Source organism: Aegilops tauschii, chromosome 3 (assembly GCF_002575655.3).
Source record: "Aegilops tauschii subsp. strangulata cultivar AL8/78 chromosome 3, Aet v6.0, whole genome shotgun sequence".
Lineage (NCBI taxonomy): Eukaryota > Viridiplantae > Streptophyta > Magnoliopsida > Poales > Poaceae > Aegilops > Aegilops tauschii.
In genome coordinates this window covers 358,937,822-358,959,589 of record NC_053037.3, presented here as the reverse complement: position 1 = coordinate 358,959,589, position 21,768 = coordinate 358,937,822, and the positions used below count along the sequence as shown (strand labels likewise).

Sequence of the window (21,768 nt, the reverse complement as noted above, 5' to 3'; positions counted from 1 at the left end):
AGATGGGACGTTCCCAACTGAAAACAATCATGCTTTTTGTGAGAAGCTCCGGTTTGTGAGAAGCATATACCCAAACCTGCCCCAAATGGGACAAAATTTGTACCACGGCATGTTGATGCCACTCCATGATAGCATGCCAAGTTTCATGAATTTCAGACGAGTTTTGGATTTACTAGAATTTAAAAACCAGGCATCTCAATGTTTTGTCGGCAATCAACGTTGCCCTGGTGTTTGAAATTCATTCCCATTCGTTGCATGGGACCTAAGCATGCACCCAAGGACAGAAATTTGATTTTTCGACCAATTTATATGCAATGGAGCATGTGCATGTTGTTCAAAATTGAATTATGCACATAAATGCATTGAAGACTCAGTTAATGCATAAAAATGTCCAAACGAACCCCAAAAATCACAAAAATTCACACACCACTCCTTTTGTTCTATGTTGACACGAGAAAAAATTGAAAGCAATAAGAGGCAATGGATATCGTTTCGTCCCCAAAGGTGGGACGTTCCCTACCGAAAACCATCATGCTTGTTGTGAGAAGCTCTGGTTTGTGAGAAGCATATACCCAAACCTGCCCAAAATGGGACAAACTTTGTACCACGGCATGTTGATGCCGCTCCATGATAGCATGCCAAGTTTCATGAATTTTAGATGAGTTTTGGATTTACTAGAATTAAAAACCAGGCATCTCAATGTTTTGCCGGCAATCAACGGTGCCCTGGTGTTTGAAATTCATTTCCATTTCTTGCATGGGACCTAAGCATGCACCCAAGGATACATATTTGATTTTTCAACCGATTTATATGCACTGGAGCATGTGCATGTATTTCAAATTTGAATTATGCACATAAATGCATTGAAAACTCAGTTAATGCATAAAATTGTCCAAACGAACCCCGAAAAATCACAAAAATTCACACAACACCCCTGTTGTTCTATGTTGACACGAGAAAAATTTGAAAGCAATAAGAGGCAATGGATATCGTTTCGTCCCCAAAGGTGGTACGTTCCCTACCAAAAACCATCATGCTTGTTGTGAGAAGCTCCGGTTTGTGAGAAGCATATACCCCAACCTGCCCCAAATGGGACAAAATTTTTACCACCACATGTTGATGCCGCTCCATGATAGCATGCCAAGTTTCATGAATTTCAGAAGAGTTTTTGATTTACTAGAATTTAAAAACCAGACATCTTAATGTTTTGCCGGCAATCAACGGTGCCCTGGTGTTTGAAATTCATTCCCATTTCTTGCATGAGCCCAAAGCATGCACCCAAGGACACACATTTGATTTTTCAGCCAATTTATATGCACTGGAGCATGTGCATGTAGTTCTAATTTGAATTGTTGACCTGAAATGGCTAGAAATCCAATTTAATGTATTAAATGTTCAAACGAACCCTGAATAATTCCAATTCTTTTACGACACACATATAGTTGCATTTTCACTCCAGATAAAAGGACTAGCAATTCAAATACCGTCCATTGCCGCTGTGACCCCATTATGTAATTCAAATCAAGATGAAAAATCAAGTAGATCGCACACAGTTTATTATCAGCAACCGTGTGAGATGCAGCACAAAATACCCTGGAGCACCGTCGCTCTATAGTACGCCTATGGCTTACGCGAGAAGGTGCATCGGCTACAGTCCACAGCCGGCATCTCAAGCACACTAGCTCGCTCCCCCAATATCATTTCACTGTTCAATCGTCGCCGGTGAAAGATGGGCACGTGGACCCGCGTCGTGTGGGCATCTTCGGTGGCCCACTCCGGCGAGAGCGCGGCCGCAGCCGCCATGTGCGTGCTAACAAGGTGCATGAGCGCGGCCGCAATCTGCGACCAGGCAGCAAAGGCAGCCCAAACGGCTGCTGTTGCTTCTCAGGTGGCGGCAGCAACATCTGCCTCGGGGATAGCAACTGGCGAGAGCGGCACAACAGCTGTCCGTTCCGCAGCGGCGGCCTTAGCCCCGATGGAGGCCGCCCATGACCATGTCGAGGCTGCCCACGCCCAGCTCCTGGCGTTCACCGCACAAATCGAACGAAGCTTCTCCGACAACGGTCGGCAACCCACGGCCGAAGAGCTGGCAATCGCCGAGAGCGTTCGAGCAGCCGTCCGTTCCTCCGCCACATACCTTGCAACGACGGAGCCCGTCCGAGCCCAGACCCCGTCCGCCCACGCCCAGCTCGTGGCGGCCTTTTCCAAAGAGATGGCGGATGCGGATGGCGAGATGCTTGCTGAGTATGGTGCGATGGATGCCATGGAGCCCCTTCCCCAGGAGACCGTCGGGCATGAGCTGGACATGGAGGCGGCGGCGGAGATCGACGAGTACCAGCCGTAGTAGTACTCTTTGTTTTGTTTAATTAAGAGCGCCGGTCTTTAATTTGTTAGAGTAATGTTTAGGTCAGCTAGCTTTGTTTAATTGCTGAACTTGCTCGATTAAGAAGTGTGGGTGTGTTGTACTCTCCTTTGTGTACCCAAATTATGCAATGTCGTGGATGACCACTGTAACCATGGAAATTCGAACCAAAACTTTTGACGTTCAAACTCATCACATACGGGTTAAGCTATCTAAATCGTTTGTGATGTCCACATATCGTACTCCAAATTTTGAGTACACAGTTCTGAATAAGGGACCGTGTCTGATGACACTTTGCACGCTAGTTTTTTCGCTGAAGCGATTCCAAATTTTCGGCTTCCACGGAAATATCTACCTCCCCGCCCCCTCCCCCCTACCAAAAGCCACATTTCCCCTCTTTCCGCCTTCCTTTCCAAGTTGAAACCTTCAGTCCTTGCTTGCAGAGCCGCCTCCTCGTCGGTGACCCTCCTTCACCCTGCTCGACCTCCTGCATCCAGGCAGGTGATCCACACCCGACCCCCATCCTCCTCCTCCTTCCACATCCCACATGCCCCGATTGCCGGCGCGAGCGCGACACCTTCCACCCTAATCACCAACCCCTCCACCAAATAAGCGCCGACCAAAGCCATGGTGCACGCAGTATAGCCAGGACCTCAAGGAGCATTTGGCAGCGGAGAAGCAAATCACTGCCGCACACGCGGATGAGGTCACGATGGCTGCTATTCGTGCCGACCCCCAGATCTTAAAGGGGCACCTTGCCAATTGCTAGCAACGCCGGTTAAGCATGCTTGGTTTACCCGTTGCGTGTGCTGCTCCTGCCTTTCCTTCACAAATTCTAGTGAATTGTGCTATCTAATTTTACCATGCAATCTGTTCCTCTAGTGTATATGTTCTATATGTCGTGCAGTGTGGTGCTCACTTATTAACTGTTTTGTTAATTAGTTGTCGTCTTTAGTTAACTGTTTGGTTCAATTCTGCAAATGTGATGTTCAATTCTTCAGGCTGCAATTTTGTATTGTCTTCCACGTGAGAAATAAATCAAATTTATCTTTACAAAATTGTGGGCGCATTCTGTTATTGTATACCATGTGAGGAATAAATTGAATTTGGCTGTAGTAAATACATGAGAAACAAATACAATTACTACAATTGGCTGTAGTTAACTGTTTGGTTAACTATCTGATCTTGTATTAGGAGTATGTTATATTGTGCAATGTGGTGCTCAGTTAATGTTTGGTTCATTTGTTGTGGTGTTTAGTTAACTGCTTGGTTCAATTCTGCAATGCAATGTCCAATTTTCATGGGTAGAATTTTGTATTGTTGTGCATGTGAGGAATAAATCGAATTTGGCTGCACTTAATACATGAGAAAACATATACAAGTGCTATATTTCCTAGTTCTTAATCATGCTTGGTTTGGGTAAATGGGTTTTCCGTGTGGCTTGAATTAATCTGATGAATATGCAATGTGCTTATTTTTCATCAACATATTTTACTGATAGCATGCGAACCCTTACTTAACCTGATGACTAACTACCTTCTATGTGTTGCAGGGAAACAATGGGAAGCACTGAGGTTTACAATCGAGGTTAGCATGTGCAAGGTCCGTTGTCTAATAGCACATTATTGTGCAATTGCATGAACCATTCTAATATTTAGGTTTTTAACAATTTGGTCTTGCACATGTAGGTCCTGCTGTCAGAGGTTTTCACCCACTGTTCGACCCTTTTTGCATATGGGGAAATGAGTTGTCCATGAATATCAATCAAATCAAGAAATTCAGAAAGATTGTTAGGATAAAGAAATTACCGACAAAAAACAACAAGATCTTTGTCTGCACAATGAAGAAGACATCAGTTCACTACAAGATGGTACTAACTATTATACCTTGCCTTTTTTTATTCCTTTGCCCCATTTTAAATATAGAGAAGATATTTATGCACATCCTTGTTTCAGGCCTTTCCAAAGTAGTTCACTGACGATTACCTCTCAAACCACCTCTATGGTCAGGAGGCGAGGAAGGTTTTCCTACAACACCCACGGTTCAATATTGAAGTGTTCCTGAAGAGGACGAAGGACGGACGGTCAATCATCCACAGGCACTGGCCTAAAGTTGCAAATACCTTCAACATGAATGAAGGCTCAATATTCGCCTTCCGCTTCAGCAGTTTTCCAGATGAGATGCATCTGTCTATATATCGTCTATGATGCTAATTTCGAAAGGTTCTACATGTTGCATGTGGAACTTGGTGCTGGTGCAGTTGTGTAATGGGGTAGTTGAGTGCTGAAGCTATATCATGTTATACTCTGATGTATTTCAATTATGAAATTTTGCTTCCCTAAAATGGAAATGAAATATATTGTGTGCTTAATACGTAATGTCAGTTAGATTAATAAATGGATTATGAATAATCGGATAATTAGCCTGCTAATGGCAAATTTGCCTGCCAATTGGGTTTTGCTATTGCAAACGGTTGTTGAAATAATACCGTGGGCGATGACCTCAGGCAACGCACACAGTTTCTAGGAATAAACCGTGTTGGATCAATGAACAATCACACACGACTTTCTCTTGAAAACAGTTTGCGTTAGGCCACCTAGCGCAAACGTTTACCACATAAAAACTATGTGTGATGGACAGCCTTTGCCACACAGTTTCTTCTACGGACCGTGTGTGATACATTCAATAACGCAAACGATTTAACGGGAAAAATTGTGTGTGATGTACCTGTGAACGGAAACGTTTTCCTTGGAGCGGCTGTGTGGGATGTGCATACGAACAGAATTGTTTAGCGGGGACTGACTGTGTGGGATGTACTTGCGACCGGAAACAATTTTGCTGTATAATTGTATTTTTTAGCTCTACTGTACGTATTTCCGTAGTTGAGCGCTCGCCGGTCGCACACGACCTCATTTTGCCGAACGTGTGTGCCAGGAGGGCATATCCCCGACGGTTTCTGGGTCGTGTGGGAAGGACTCCCCCTATCGCCCACACTCACTTGGAGACGGTTCCAAATGCCGTCGCGGAAAGGGGTTAAAAACTGTTTGTTTAGGACTGATGCGCACTAGTGTATCTATAATTTGTGATTGTTCCATGCTGGTTTATTATCAATCTTGAATGTTTTATAATCATTATATAGTCATTTTATATCATTTTTGGCACTAACCTATTGACATAGTGCCAAGTGCCAGTTGCTGTTTTTTGCATGGTTTTTACATCACAGGAAATCAATATCAGAAGGAGTCCAAATGTAACGAAATTTCACGAAGAATTTTTATGGACTAGAAGGAAGATATTGGGCCCTGGTTGCACCTGGGGGAGGCCCGATGAGGGCACAACCCACCAGGGCGCGCCAGGAGGCCCAGGCGGGCCCTGGGGGGTTGTGCCCACCTCGGGTGCCCCCTGGACCGCCTCTTTGCTCTATAAATACCCCAAAAATCCCAGAACCCTAGAAGCGTCGTTGAAATATTCATCCAGCCGCCGCAGAGTCCAGAAACACCAGATCCAATCTAGACACCATCACGGAGGGGTTCACCACTTCCATTGGTGCCTCTCCGATGATGCCTGAGCAGTTCATCGTAGACCTTTGGGTCCGTAGTTAGTAGCTAGATGGCTTTCTCTCTCTCGCTGAATTCTCAATACAATGGTCTCTTGGAGATCCATATGATGTAACTCTTTTTGCGGTGCGTTTGTTGGGATCTGATGAACTTTGAGTTTATGATCAGTCATATCTTTTTATATCCATGAAAGTTATTTGAGTTTCTTTGATCTCTTATATGCATGATCTCTTATAGCCTCGTATTTCTTCTCCAATATTTGGGTTTTGTTTGGCCAACTTGATCTATTTATCTTGCAATGGGAAGAGGTGCCCGGTAGTGGGTTCGATCTTACGGTGCTTGATCTCAGTGACAGAAAGGGAACCGACACGTATGTATCGTTGCTACTAAGGATAAAAAGATGAGATACATATTTGCCGCAATAGATAAACGGATCTTGTCTACATCATGTCATCTTTCTTAATGCATTAATCCATTTTTCCATTAACTTAATACACTAGATGCATGCTGGATAGCGGTCGATGTGTGGAGTAATAGTAGTAGATGCAGGCCGGAGTCGGTCTACTAATCTTGGATGTGATGCCTATGTAATGATCATTTCCTGGATATCGTCCTAATTATTTGAGGTTCTATCAATTACCCCAACAGTAATTTGTTTACCCACCGTTTGCTATTTTCCTCGAGAGAAGCCACTAGTGAAACCTACGGCCCCCGGGTCTTCTTTCTCATATATTTGCCTTGCGATCTACTTTTCCTTTGCGTTTTTATTCAGATCTATTAATCCAAAAATACAAAAATACCCCGCCGAGTTTTATTTCTATTTATTTTATTTAGTGTTCGATCTATCAATCTACCACAATTTACTTCACGTTATTTTGCCTATCTTGAGGCGCCGTACCCGGGAAGGGATTGACAACCCCTTTAACACGTCGGGTTGCGAGGATTTGTTATCTGTGTGCAGGTGCCATTTACGTTGTGTTGCTTGGTTCTCCTACTGGTTCGATAACCTTGGTTTCATCACTGAGGGAAATACCTACCATCGCTGTGCTACATCATCCCTTCCTCTTGGGGGAAAAAACCAACGTAGTCCTAGCAACCATCAATGGCCTCTGGTGATGATTTCCCCCTCTGGCAGGGTGCCGGAACAGGGTCTCGATTGAGTTTTCATGGCCACAGAGTCTTGCGGCGGCGGAACTTCTCATCTAGGGTTCTTCCTGGGGGTTTGGGTATTTATAGGAGTTTTTGGCATCGGTCTCACGTCAAGGGGGTCCACAAGGCAGCGACAAGCTCGCTCCAAGCGCCTTGGGGGCATTACAAAAAAAAGACACATCCGTTACATTTTGGGCCGAATGAATTTTTTTCTGTCATGCTTATGACACTTCTATGACGATAATTGTGACAAAACACGGTATCATCATAGATGTGGTGGGCTCCTACTTCTATGACAAAAAATCATGATAGAAAATGGGCTTTTCGTCCTGGGCGGGCCGGAGACGCAGCTGCATGACATTCTTTGGGCTGTCCATGATGGAAAAAACCGTGGCAGAAGCGTGGGCGAGGAAAATATCGGGGAGTTCCTGGTTACGGTGGGTGGTCGGGGGCCGAGCGATGCACGTTTCTCTCGTACACGTACGCGCATGGGTGCGAGGCGTTGGGCTCTAACTGAACCCGGGCGAGGCATTCGCCTACTGAACCCGAGCGATTGCACTGCAGGCTAAGCATTACTGAAGCCGGGCGATCGATCGATCTGGCTGTTAACTAAACCCAATCGAGCGATTCCTTCGCTACTGCTGCTAGCTGAAGCCGATCGAACCTGCTGCCTCTTGATGAACATTGAGCATTGTTGGGGGGTTGGATGAACAGTTCCCGGTGGGGGTTGGATGAATAGGACCCCATGGTAGCAGAGGCCGTTGTCACTGGATGAACAGGACCCCGATCGATCGAGCCGGTTGGGGGTGGATGAACAGGACCCCGTGGAGGGTTGGTTGAGCAGTAGCCGGTGGAGGGCTGGATGAACAGTAGCCCGTTGAGGGGTGGTTGAACAGGACCCCGGGGAGAGGGCTGGTTGAACAGTAGCCGGTGGAGGCTTGATGAACAGTCGCAGATGGAAGCTGGAGGAGGTCGACGGTGGATGAACAGTAGCCCGTGGAGGCTGGAGGAGGTCGACGGTGGAGATGAACAGTAGCCCATGGAGTCCCGTTTTGCCATACGCCACACCCCTCCCGATGAACAGGACCCCGTTTCGAAGGTCGCGCTCCAACACAAGTCCGTTTCCTCTGTTTTGCGGTACGCCACACCCCTCCCGATCAACAGGACCCCGTTTTAACCGTAGGAGGTCAAAGAGTAGTCTATTTCCTCTGTTTTGCGGTATGCCACACCCCTCCCGGTGACCAAGATCCCGTTTCAACCGTAGGTGGTCGAACACAAGGCCGTTTCCTCTGTTCTGTGGTACGCCAGGCCTCGTTTCGATCGGCTGTTCCGTCCAAGCCGGTTGGCTCCCGATGAACATCACACATTTCGTTGCCTCCTGATGAACACGAGGACGCAGTTTCTCTGTTCCGACCCAGCCATGTACACACGCCCTGGCCGTACGTATGCGCGAGTAGGCATTCAAGACCCCGCCCGTATGTACGTATGTGGCCGTATTTACTTTCTTGCACCCTAGATGTACGTACATGTACATGCTACGTCCGTGCCTCTACTACGACACGTGCCCTTCCTTACTCGGCCACGGTTCATCGCTGCAGCCTGCAGACAGACCGATCGATAAGTATGTACGTACACGTTCGCAACCAGAATGACAACGCTATCACTACAACAAAAAAACACTTCCGTGATGATACGTGTTTGTCACAGTAGGTCATGTTTTCTGTCATGCATGTACATCCATGACGATTTTATGACATAATCAAGATAGTCATACCTGTGCTCGTAGAAGTGTTCCATGACATTACCAAAATTATCATCACGCAAGTGTCCACTTCCATGACGATAAATCGCGTGTCGTAGAAGTGCTTTCGTCAAGGGTGACCGACACGTGGCATCCACCGTAAAGGGACGCCGTTAAGCTATCGGGTCCAGTTTTGGATCCGATAACCCATTAACAGCCCGGACCAATTAGGATTTTCCACGTGTAAAATTGTCATTGGCCGAAGGAAACACGTGTTGGCTCACCGTTGGGACAGATGTCATCCATTCATTGGATAGGAGGTGCCTATGATAGGTCAACACGTGGCACGGCCCAACAGAGGCCCATTCCGGTGAAAGGCCGGCCTGTTTGACTTGGTCAAAAGGTAACGGGCCGGCCCACGGAAAGCCTGTTCCTATATAGCCCATTTACGGCCCGTTACGGCCTATCGGAATTAAGCCCAGTAGCTTCATCTGGGCCGTCCAATATGATTCCAGCCCGTTGTAACTTCCGATCCATGTGTCGTGGAAAAGTCACGGCAGATGTCCTAGTGTGAGGACTTAGACGTGGAGCCATCGCAGCTAGGTTAGCTTGAAGGGGTTAAACATGACAAAGGACACGGGGAGTTTATACTGGTTCGGCCCCTTGCGGTGAAGGTAAAGGCCTAATCCAGTTGAGGTGGTATTGCTAGGGTTTCGATGACCAGGGAGCGAATCCGCTTTGCCTAGCTTCTCGATTGTTGTTTCTTGTCCTTGAACCGCCGCCGGGTCGTCCCTTTATATAGAGAGGTTGACGCCCGGCGGTCCACAGAGTCCAGGCCGGCTCATAAACGTGTCCGGCTCGGTATCTGCTATTCCTAGCCTTACAATACAAGTTACACGCCTATGGCGGTTTACACACATATGGGCCCTAACTCGCCCTTGGGCTCTGGGCCTTCCTACTAATCTGTCGCATAAAACGCCATCTTGTATGTCTTCATGGGCTTCAATATAAGTAAGCAACTATGAGTATAATCCGGCCCCTCCTGGGCGGTTTATACTCAGTAGTTATATCCCCAACATTAGGCCCCAGATTGATACGAACTTGTTCATGTCAATCTTCAACACTTAGGAAAATTTCTTCTTCATCATCTTCACAAAAACCTGTAATTTGCCATGACGTCATCTTCTGAGATCTTGATAATCCGCCGTGACGTCACCTTCCATTATCCTCAAACTGTACCCAAATCTTTTAATGCACACCCTTTTCTTTAATGAGTCTTTGAAAAACGAAGCGTCCGCACGCCTACAGATCTGTTTTTGACCTCCTTGATTCTCGCGCCTGTCACTTTATCCCTTCGCCTTATAAATAAAGCCGGGGGTCCTTTCCATTTCCCCCCCCCTCGTGCCTCTTCGCTTCATCCCTCTCCTCGCGACGACCCTAGATCTTTCAGCGCAGCCGCCACCGCCAAGCTCCGCCTTCGACCTCAACTCCGGCCGCTGCATCAACCTGAACGCACCAGAGAAACGTGGCGCCCCTCCGCTGTCTCATCAGCATCAGTAAGTCTTCTTTCCCCTTGCTATGGATCTGCCATTAGGGTTTTCTGTGTTCGTCGTGTTCATCGGTGTTCGTCGGCGTTCCTCTCTGTAGAACGGCCTGTGGACCCAAATCTTGACATTTATTCTATATATCCATGGCTATGATCCCTTCTCTTCATTAGAAACATCCCTTTTTAATCTGAAAAAATCGCATCTGAACCTTACAGAAAACTGCCGCTGTATCAATATTTACGCCTGAATATTTGCCATTTTTCCTGTAACGCGACAGATCCAAAACTGCCACATCCATCTGTGAAACTTGTTTTCCGTCACTTAATCATTTTCTTAGGCTCAGATCTGTAGCTCTCAGATTCCTGTTGCTGGTTTAGTCTTGTAAAGTAATAATAAGCCGGCATATACCATTAGTCCCCTGATAAACTGCCATGTATGCATCTTCGTGATCTGATTAGATTACTCTCCGGTTCAAAAATAAACACCTGTATTTGATATGCTCTACTTGATGATCTTCCATAGTTACCACCTGCTTAACCATGAATCTTAAACCGGCATAATCTTTTTCCAGGCTGCCACAAAATGACCAAAACCTTTTACGCCTGTAACTGGGCCAAGTCCCGGATTACTGTGGAATATCTGAACGGATGCGTCCTAACAGGCGCTTGAGGAAATAAAGAAAACATCCACTGGAGAGCCCCGGGCACAGAATTTCCCCCTCAACCCAAGGATGGGGAAGTTGTCATTTTGTTGATCATCTTCAACGAGGGTTCAGCCTGCCCGGGTCAAAACTTTACCGCGATGTGCTTGCTGCCTTTCAATTACACCCCCAAGACATTGGTCCAAATTCCGTGTCCAACATCTGTAATTTCCAAGTTTTCTGTGAAGTTTATCTACAAGAGGAGCCCACAGTTGACCTATTCCGGGATTTGTTTTACTTAAACTGCCATATGGAGTTCACAGATGGACCAAACACTGAGCTTGGCGGGGTGGCTATTCAGAAAAGAAAAGATGTTGACTTCCCCCATGAAAAACATGCCAGCCATCCTAAGGATTGGAACCATACTTGGTTCTATTGTAAAGATACCTCCCCGGAAGGCAAAAATCCCTTGCCGGGTTATCGTGCTCACAGGCTTCCCAACACTCATCCTTTCCCTCAACGAATGACTGCTAAGGAACGATCCCAATATGCACCTCAGCTGTCAAAACTCAGAGCCTTTATGGCCAACGGTTTAACGGGCAATGATTTTGTCCGCTGCTGGTTATCATGGAGTATCTTGCCATTAAGCCGCCGCTCTGGTTTAATGTGTGAGTATACAGGAGCTGTGACAGATCTGTTGCGCCACACTGACGTTCAGCTGTCTGAGGCTGAAATTACTGAAGCTGTGAAGAAAATGCTGGATGAACCAGTCGAGGACTGCAGCAAAACAGGACTTAGTCCTTTTTACGCTTTGAACAAACTGCCAGGGGTAAGAACTTTATCTTTCAATTGTCTTAATCGAGATTCTGGATACTTATGATCTTCTCGTTTTGTAACAGGGTGATGATCCATTCTGGAAGAAAAAGCCTGAGGATAAAGCGCCCAAACCATCCAGGGTGGGTCGTCCTAAGCACAAGGTCACTAAACAGGCTGGCAAGAAGAAGACCGCTGACTCAGCTGATGCTGATGACGCCCTTGACAACCAAGAGTCAGAGGTAGAACTTGATTCACTTGGCTCCCTTTTCATGCACCTCATTAACGATGACTATTATCAGGGCGAGGGGGACGTCAGTCGTGCAGGTGACGTAGAGGTAATTATTCTCTCATCCGGTTCAGAATCTCTGCCCACTCAAAAAGCTCGGCGAGTAATCCGGAAAGTAAGATTTTCTCACCCCCTAGCTCACTTGGACAAAAACTTTCTGTTGAAGAAACAGCAAGTCGAAGCTCGCCGCCAAACCCGGCATAGTGGCCAAAAAGTCACCTCCTCCGGTTTACCGAACACACCGGTTAGTAAACGCCGCACTGAGGTCTCTAATATTTTTGATGCATCTTATCCCAAGGCGGGTTATCTTTGCCAACCTCTTAATCCGTCTGATTCGAATTACCAGGTAACCTCTCATTCCTCTTCTGGTGAGTCCACAGGGACTCAAGTCCCCGTCCTTAAGACAGTTCCTGGGTGAGTACACTTAACTTAATCCGCCATCTCTTTATGCTTTTCCTTACTCATACTGACTTATCATTTGTCTATATCAGGGCCCAAGCTAGAGCCAGGAAACGGGCAAAGCCCAACAGTCCGGCGGTTGAACCCAAACTTCTGAACCGGAGGAACACCCGGAGGCTCATACTCAGACCGACGAGGCTGTCCTGGATGACCCGCCACCTGAAAGCCATGACGCCGATGTGGAGCAGATGGAGACTGATCCGCCAAGTCCTGCTGCCAACCCGCCGAGCCCTATTGTTAAACCGTCTGCTGCTAACCCGCCAAGCTCCTCCAAGCCTGCTGATGATTAGACTGACGATGTCATGATTACTGGTCTGGGTTTCACAGCTCCGGGTAATCCGATGGCTTTATCAAGACATAGTGCCAAAGAGGAATTTGCTGCTATGGATAAAGGCAAGATGAAGGCAAATTTGGAAAACCTTGCCCACCTCAACGCTCCGGACCTTCATTCCGGCCTCTTGAACCGCTTCTATACAAATCGTGACTATGAAGCCGGTTTATTAAACATGATGAAGGAACGGTATGAGGTGAATACTGAACTCTTTGCTTTAATTTTACTTCCCTGAGTTGGTCATCACCTGTAGCCCCTAAGGGCCGGTTTAGTCAAGATGAGTAAACCGGGACTTTATCCTTGTACTTATATTGAAAATCAGCTGGGTAGTCCCCATGAGTCGGCTAGAGTAAAAGTAGTGTAGACGGATCATCATAGAATCTCTGTGCTTGAAATTTTTCCATTGAAGTTGTAACCTCAATAAGAGCATTAGTGCATTAGCCCCCAAGTGCCATGGATAAAACTTGTATTAACCTTGGGACTTATAAAAACCTTTGAAGAAAGAGCAAATAGACATTAGCCCCCAAGTGCCAAGGATAAAACTTGTTATGTTCTTGGGACTTATGAATCTTGCATTGTGTAACTCTTGAAATTTATAACTCTGTGCAGGCTGAGCTTGTCAAAAAGGATTCCCAAGTTATTGATTTGCAGGAGAATATCAAGTCACAACAAGCAGAGACCTCTAAGGCCAAAGAGGAACTGAACGACGCTTTAGCCAACATAGAAAAGTTGAAAGAGAGCTTCAAGAATGACCGAGCAAATTGGGATGCAGAAAAGGCAACTCTCTTGAAACGGGCTGAAGATGCTGAAGCAGCTCTCAATCCGGTGAAGGTAGAGTTGGGCGGTTTAAGGTAACAAATAAATGCCATGAGTACTACTGTATTTGGTAAGACATTCCTTCACTCTCCTTTCATATATACTGTTTATCTGAGACGCCATTTTACTGATACTTTCTTTGATGTAGGATCCCGTGTTGCACATCTTGGCTCAGATTCACGGCAAAAACTGGAGGCTGCCTATACTCTGATAGAGCAGCTATATACCGGCGTCCAACGGGTTAGTTGCACATCATCTCATGATAAACCGCCCCCAACCTTGATCAAGGAAACTCTGAGATGGCTGTCCATGATACCCGGACGATTGATTGAGTTCAAGAAGTCAGCTACCAGAGCAGGTGCCCTTACGACGCTAACCCGGGCCAAAGCCTGGGTTCCTGATCTTAATCCGGCTGATTTGGGGAATGGCTATCCCAGCCTGAAGGAGGACGGGTCAGAGTTTGATAACAATGATCTCAGAGCCTTAACAAGGGAAATGCGTCCCTGGGCAAGCAAATTGGCTGAGGAGACTGATCTTTCATATCACCATGCGGCTTATGATACCAATAACAAGAAAGCCAACCCGCCAACCTATGAAGCGCCAAGCCTGATCCCGCCATTTCATAAGCATACTTATGCCCCTGACATTGACCCCTCATCCCTTATACACGACGAAGCAGTGTTCAGGGCTTTAACTGGTATCGCCTGGACCACCAATGACTTCCAGTTGCTGGGTAGAAGAGAGGAAGATGAAGCGGCGCAAGACGATCCGCAACCCTCAAGCCAGCCGGGTCAAGATTCATGAACCGGCGGCCAGTTTAACTGCATGCTCCAATACTTTATGTGAAACAATTATTCTGTGGGCACCAAGCGCCTTGTAATAGGCTAGTATTAAACACTTCTTCTGCTATGCCATCATGCATACTTGCTTTTACATGACACTGACAATCTGCCATATTTAAGATATCCCTTGATGCTTTTATGACAGAAATAATAGATAATCTGTGCCTGCATTTGACAAGTAAAAAAGGGGTCCAGGCGGTTTACCGCTGGATGGGTCATGACGCCCAAAACAAAATCATAGCTAATAACTAAGATAGGATGAAATATAATCATATTGAAAATATAGCATACCTGTGGTATATGATTATACTGTTGGTTTTACCATGGCAGTGTGGTAAGGGTGATAACCCAAACTTTGAACAATAATAGTTATCATAGACCGCTGTGCAGAGACAACTTGACACCGGGTTAATAAACGCCAGATTGACCTGTATTTCATACTGGTGATTTGTAATGAAAACCAGGCCGGGTTTTATAAACACCGGTTTAAGATGATATCTCATACTGGTGACTTGTAGTCAAAAACCAGTCCGGGTCAATAAACGCCGGTTTATCATAAATTTCTGTAAAACTTCATCAAAGGAGAAAAAACTTGGCAAATAAAAAACATAAGAATATGCAAGGCTTTTTGTGGGCGGCCAGGCCTCAAGTCGAGGCTTTTTATGAGATGCCAGGCTACTTAGTTAATCCAAGATGGACCTCACATTAACCAATCGTTGTTTTAACTCTGACAAGTTCAGTGTCTTTATAAGATTGACTTGTCAAACGTTCGGCGGGTCATACCAGGATTACCTGGACGGAGTGACTTACATAAAGAGGTAGGATAACCCGGGGTTTTAGGTGAATACACATGGCTTCCAAGCCTGGCTTGATAGCCTATTACAAGGTTTAAGACTCTTTGTTGCTGTGCAAGCAAAGAGCCCCCAGGTAACATTTTGAGTTGTGCTCAAGGGGTACCTATGTTTGAGTTGTTCTTTAGCAACAGACTCTCTTTGGTACTTGTTTATCTTGGGTGGTAAGCCCCCAAGTTTTTTATTTGGCTTTATAAGCCGGCACAGAGGGTAATCAAACTTCGGCATAAACCAGATGCCCCTAAGTAACCACACATTATGTAAAAAACAACAGAGACCCCGCTTTAGCTGAGGCTCCGGTTTATTATATTGATCATAATATATACATTGTCATGGATATGTACATAAGAAGATCCTATGGCTCATGTATAGTAAGGCCGAAGATGAGCAATATTCCATGGCCGGCGGGTCTCCTCCTCCGAAGTGCGTGAGTCCTTGTGGTCTCGAACATCGATAAGGTAGTATGACCCATTAATCAGGTTCTTGCTGACCACAAAGGGTCCTTCCCAAGGTGGGGATAGCTTGTGCATATCAGTCTAATCCTGGATGAGCCGGAGCACCAAGTCACCTTCTTGAAAAGTTCTGGTTTTAACCCGGCGGCTGTGATAACGATGCAGATCTTGTTGGTAAACCGCCGACCGAGCCGCTGCAATATCTCGCTCTTCATCCAACAGATCAAGTGCTTCCTGACGTGCTTGCTCACTGTTGGCTTCAACGTAAGCTGCCACACGGGGCGAGTCATGACGTATATCGCTAGGGAGAACCGCTGCTCCGTAAACCATGAGGAAAGGGGTATAACCCGTCGACCTGTTGGGGGTGGTATTAATGCTCCATAACGCAGAAGGTAACTCTTCCACCCAACAACCCGGCGTCCTTTGCAAAGGGACCAGAAACCAGGGTTTGATGCCTCTCAAGATCTCTTGATTGGCTCGTTCTGCTTGCCCATTGGACTGAGGATGAGCCACGGAAGAAACATCAAGCCGTAAATGCTCCCGCTGAAAAAAGTCCTCCATAGCTCCTTTGGACAAGTTAGTGCCATTGTCTGTTATAATGCTGTGTGGAAAGCCAAAGCGGAAGATCACCTTCTTCATGAATTGAACCGCTGTAGCTGCATCACACTTGCTAACTGGCTCTGCCTCCACCCACTTGGTGAATTTATCAACTGCCACCAATAGGTGGGTGTTCTTATCCTTGGATCTCTTGAAAGGACCAACCATGTCAAGCCCCCAAGTCGCAAACGGCCAAGCAATTGGAATCATCCTCAATTCTTGAGCCGGCATATGAGTGCGTCGTGCAAACTTCTGACATCCATCACATCTACTGACTAGGTCCTCTGCATCAGCATGAGCAGTTAGCCAATAGAATCCATGACGAAAAGCTTTAGCCACCAAAGATTTGGAACCAACATGATGGCCACAATCCCCTTCATGTATCTCACGTAGGATCTCACATCCTTCTTCAGATGACACATAACGTTGAAACGCCCCTGTGACACTGCGATGATGTAATTCCCCATTGACAATAGTCATAGACTTGGACCGCCGGGTGATCTGCCTTGCCAAAATCTCATCCTCAGGTAACTCGCCCTGGGTCATATACGTTAAATAGGGAACGGTCCAATCCGGAATAACATGAAGCGCCGCCACCAGCTGAGCCTCCGGATCGGGAATAGCCAAATCCTCCTCTGTAGGTAACTTAACAGACGGGTTATGCAAAACATCCAGAAAGACATTAGGCGGCATCGGTTTACGTTGAGAACCCAACCGGCTTAAGGCGTCGGCCGCTTCATTCTTTCTGCGATCAATATGTTCCACCAGATAACCTTTGAAATAACCCGCCACAGCATCAACCTCACGACGATAAGCCGCCATGAGTGGGTCCTTCGAATCCCAAGTACCAGAGACTTGTTGAGCCACCAGATATGAATCGCCAAAGCACCTTACACGGCTTAGGTTCATCTCCTTAGCCATCCGAAGACCATGGAGTAAGGCCTCGTATTCAGCTGCATTGTTAGTACAAGGGAACATCAATCGAAGAACATAACAAAACTTATCACCTCGAGGGGAAGTTAATACAACTCCGGCCCCAGAGCCTTCCAATTGCCTGGACCCATCAAAGTGAATAGTCCAATATGTGTTATCTGGTTTTTCTTCACGCATCTGAACTCCCTCCAGTCATTGATGAAATTCACAAGTGCTTGAGACTTGATGCTGGTGCGGGGCATGTATTTTAAACTGTGCGGTCCAAGCTCAATAGCCCACTTGGCAATCCGGCCTGTGGCCTGTCTGTTCTGAATGATGTCTCCCAAAGGAGCAGAACTGACCACCGTGATGGGATGACCTTGAAAATACTACTTGAGCTTCCGGCTTGCCATGAAGACTCCGTACACAAGCTTCTGCCAATGCGGATACCTCTGTTTGGACTCAATGAGCACCTCACTGATGTAATAAACCGGCCGTTGAACCGGATACTCCTTGCCTGCTTCCTTCTGCTCCACCACAATGGCTATGCTGACAGCCCGGGCATTAGCGGCCACGTATAACAACAATGGCTCCTTATCAACAGGAGCAGCAAGGACAGGTGGTTCAGCCAGCTGCCGCTTTAAATCCTCAAACGCCTCATTGGCCGCATCACTCCAGACAAAGTCATCTGTCTTCTTCAGCATCTGATACAACGGGATGGCCTTCTCTCCAAGGCGACTGATAAACCGGCTTAAAGCTGCAATCCGTCCTGCCAGGCGCTGAACGTCATTGACACACTTTGGTTTAGCCAGAGAAGTAATGGCCTTGATCTTTTCTGGATTAGCTTCAATGCCCCTGTTAGACACCAGAAAACCTAAAAGCTTGCCTGCTGGTACACCAAAAACACACTTGGCCGGGTTAAGCATCATTTTGTACACCCGGAGGTTATCAAACGTCTCCTTCAAATCATCAATCAGGGTTTCCTTCTTTCTGGATTTCACCACAATGTCATCCACGAAAGCATGAACATTACGCCCGATCTGATTATGAAGGCAATTATGCACACACACACCGTTGATAAGTCGCCTGGGCACTCTTGAGCCCAAAAGGCATAGACACATAACAGAAGGCTCCAAAGGGAGTGATGAAAGTTGTTTTCTCCTGGTCCTTAACTGCCATCTTGATCTGATGATAACCCGAATAAGCATCCAAAAAGCTCAAATGCTCACAACCCGCTGTAGCATCAATGATCTGATCAATACGAGGGAGAGCAAAAAGATCTGCCGAACAAGCTTTATTCAAATCCGTGTAATCCGCACACATCCGCCAAGTGCCGTTCTTCTTAAGTACTAGCACCGGATTAGCCAATCACTCAGGATGAAAAACTTCAACGATAAACCCAGCCGCTAAAAGCCGGGCCACCTCCTCACCAATGGCTTTTCGTCTTTCCTCATTAAACTGCCGGAGAATTTGCTTGACCGGTTTAAACTTAGGATCGATATTAAGAGAGTGCTCAGCAATTTCCCTCGGTACACCTGGCATGTCAGAAGGTTTCCATGCAAAAATGTCCCGGTTTTCACGGATGAACTCGATGAGCGCGCTTTCCTATTTTGGATCCAGATTGGCACTGATGCTGAACTGCTTGGATGAATCGCCAGGAACAAACTTAACCATCTTAGTGTCATCTGCCAATTTAAACTTTAAAGTCGGATCATGCTCTGCAGTTGGCTTCTTTAAGGACGTCATGTCTGCCGGATCAACATTGTCCTTATAGAACTTTAACTCCTTTGTTGCACAAACTGACTCAGCATAGGCAGCATCACCTTCTTCACACTCCAAGGCTACCTTCCTGCTTCCATGTACTATAATGCTCCCCTTATAACCCGGCATCTTGAGCTGAAGATTAACATAACAAGGTCGTGCCATGAACTTGGCATAAGCCGGCTGTCCAAACAGAGCGTGATACGGGCTGTGAATCTTGACCACCTCAAAGGTCAATGTCTCCGACCTAGAATCATGATCATCTCCAAAAGCAACATCCAGAGCTATCTTACCAACCGGATATACCGATTTACCAGGTACCACACCATGGGAAATAGTGTTCGAAGGTTTAAGATTTTTATCTGTCAACCCCATCCGACGAAAGGTCTCATAATAAAGGATATTGATGCTGCTCCCTCCATCCATGGGTACCTTGGTAAACTTGTATCCTCCAACTTGGGGTGCAACAACCAAAGCCAAGTGACCCGGATTATCAACCCGGGGCGGATGATCCTCTCGACTCCACACAATAGGCTGCTCAGACCAGCGCAAATATCGGGGCACCGCCGGTTAAACAGCGTTCACTGCCCGTTTATGAAGCTTTTGATCCCGTTTGCACAAGCTTGTGTTGAAGACGTGGTATAGTCCACTATTCAACTGCTTTGGGTTACTCTGATATCCAGACTGCTACTCAGCTGATTCCCCTGATTTGGCTGTTGGTGGTAGCCACCCTGATTGCCTTGACTGCCTTGATGACCTTGAAATCCCGAGTTTGAACCGCCATTGCCATAACCCGGCCCCTGAGAACCGGAACCTGAACCGCCGCCCGGTCCATTATTGGAATTTTTAAACAGCTGCATGATGTAGCAATCTTTCCAGAGGTGGGTAGCCGGTCTCTCTTTCATTCCATGTCTCGGGCAAGGTTCATTCAGTATGCGTTCCAGATTCAAGCCCGACCCTCCGGTCTTCAGGGGCGGTCTACCATTCCGATGGTGGCCATTATCCTGCGCATTGGTGTTAGCTACAAAATCCAAATTGCCATCAGCTTTGCGCTTACCATTACCTCCTTGACTCGCCGGATTATGCTGCTGTCCTCTATTGTTGCTGCTCTTCTTTCCCTTTCCCGGCTTATCATCATCAGACTCGGGGTCCTTGGTACCATCAGAGTCAGCGTATTTAACCAGAGCCGCCATTAACTCCCCCATATCACTGAAATGGTACTTTAGCCGCCCTAACTTCTGTTTCAGGGGCACAAAACGGCAATTCTTCTCCAACATGATCACCGCTAAACTGGGACTGGTGCGATCCGAAGAGTGCAAAACAGTTGAAACTCGGTGTACCCAATGGGTTGTTGACTCGCCCTCCTCCTAGACACAAGCATCCAGATCCACAATTGACATGGGTTGTTTGCACGTATCTTTGAAATTCTGGACAAACCGGGCCTTCAGCTCAGCCCATGATCCGATGGTATTAGTAGGGAGCCCCTTCAACCCAGTGCGGGCCGTCCCTTCCAACATCAGGGGGAAGTATTTAGCACAGGCCTCTTCGCTAACATCCAGTAATTCCATGGCCATCTCATAACTCTCGATCCAAGCCTCTGGGGGTTGATCCGCCGTGTAGTTGGGCACCTTACGGGGACCCTTGAAAATCCTTGGGCAAACGCTCATTACGTATAGCTGGCACTAAACATGGCACACCCAAATTTCGAAAGGTGACTCCTGGTTCCACCGAAGTGGTGGGACGAACCGGAGTAGGTTCACGGGCCGCGTATTGCGCCACCAGTTCGGCCTCTCGCCGTGCCCTACCCTAATCCACTACCTGCTGAGCACCGACACCGCCCGCCAGATTATGGTTCCATCCGCTGCTTGATATAGCTAGTTCATCAATGTGTCTGCTATAACTCCTGCTCGGGCGAGGTGTAGAATGAATCCTGTCACGGCTGTAAGAATAAGCTTGCTGCTGCACCAAAGCCGTCTGAAGAAGCTCTCTGGCCCTCCGTGTCTCGACCGCCGCTGGGGATTCACCTTCCACCGGAATAGTCGCCAATCGGGACGCCGCAGCAATCATGTTATCCAAAGGGTTGGAGTAATGACCCGATGGCGTTGGCACGTACTGCGGCGGATTAGTGTTCTGACGAGGTGGGTCCGTGATGTGCGGCTGAACCGGTACTCCTGTCCCTGGCGCTTCAACCCGGTTGTGCTCCGGCGGATTACTGGTTCCTGCTCCTGGCGTGTTAAAGAGATTCCTTGCCTCATACACCGGCGGCAGACGAGACCGGTGCCTCCTCCTCATAACGTCATTTGAGGCATTCTGATCCAACATGAATCGGTACTGTTCTGCTTGGATTCGTTGCGCCTGAGCCTCCAAAGCAGCCCGCTCCGCGGCCATCCTCACATCTTCCGCTGCTAGGTCTTCCTTAGCTTCAGCTATGTCCTCCCGCAACTTCGTGACCTCTGCGTTATGCTGATCCCGATTCGCCGCAGTGACCTCCCTCATCAACAGTGTTGCTAAGGCATCAAGTAAATCGGACAAGACTTGACCCGGCGGGCGCGCAGGGCCTCCTGCCGCTATTGCCGCTCCTGAACCGGAAATTAATGCTCTTGCAGCTGAAGGGTTTTGAACCGACTGCGTACCAGCCATGAAGATTCC

The 21,768-nt window shown here is 47.1% G+C and overlaps 1 protein-coding gene across 1 annotated transcript; it reads left to right on the top strand.

Moving 5' to 3' along the window:
- Positions 1-10,885: 10,885 nt before the first annotated feature.
- On the top strand, positions 10,886-14,767 carry LOC120975836 (uncharacterized). Its single transcript, XM_040402565.3, has 7 exons — positions 10,886-11,825; positions 11,896-12,051; positions 12,112-12,342; positions 12,445-12,512; positions 12,590-13,084; positions 13,498-13,774; positions 13,853-14,767. The coding sequence occupies exons 1-5, from the start codon at positions 11,307-11,309 to the stop codon at positions 12,861-12,863; spliced, it is 1,248 nt and encodes a 415-aa protein (XP_040258499.2). The 5' UTR covers positions 10,886-11,306; the 3' UTR covers positions 12,864-13,084; positions 13,498-13,774; positions 13,853-14,767.
- Positions 14,768-21,768: the final 7,001 nt, after the last annotated feature.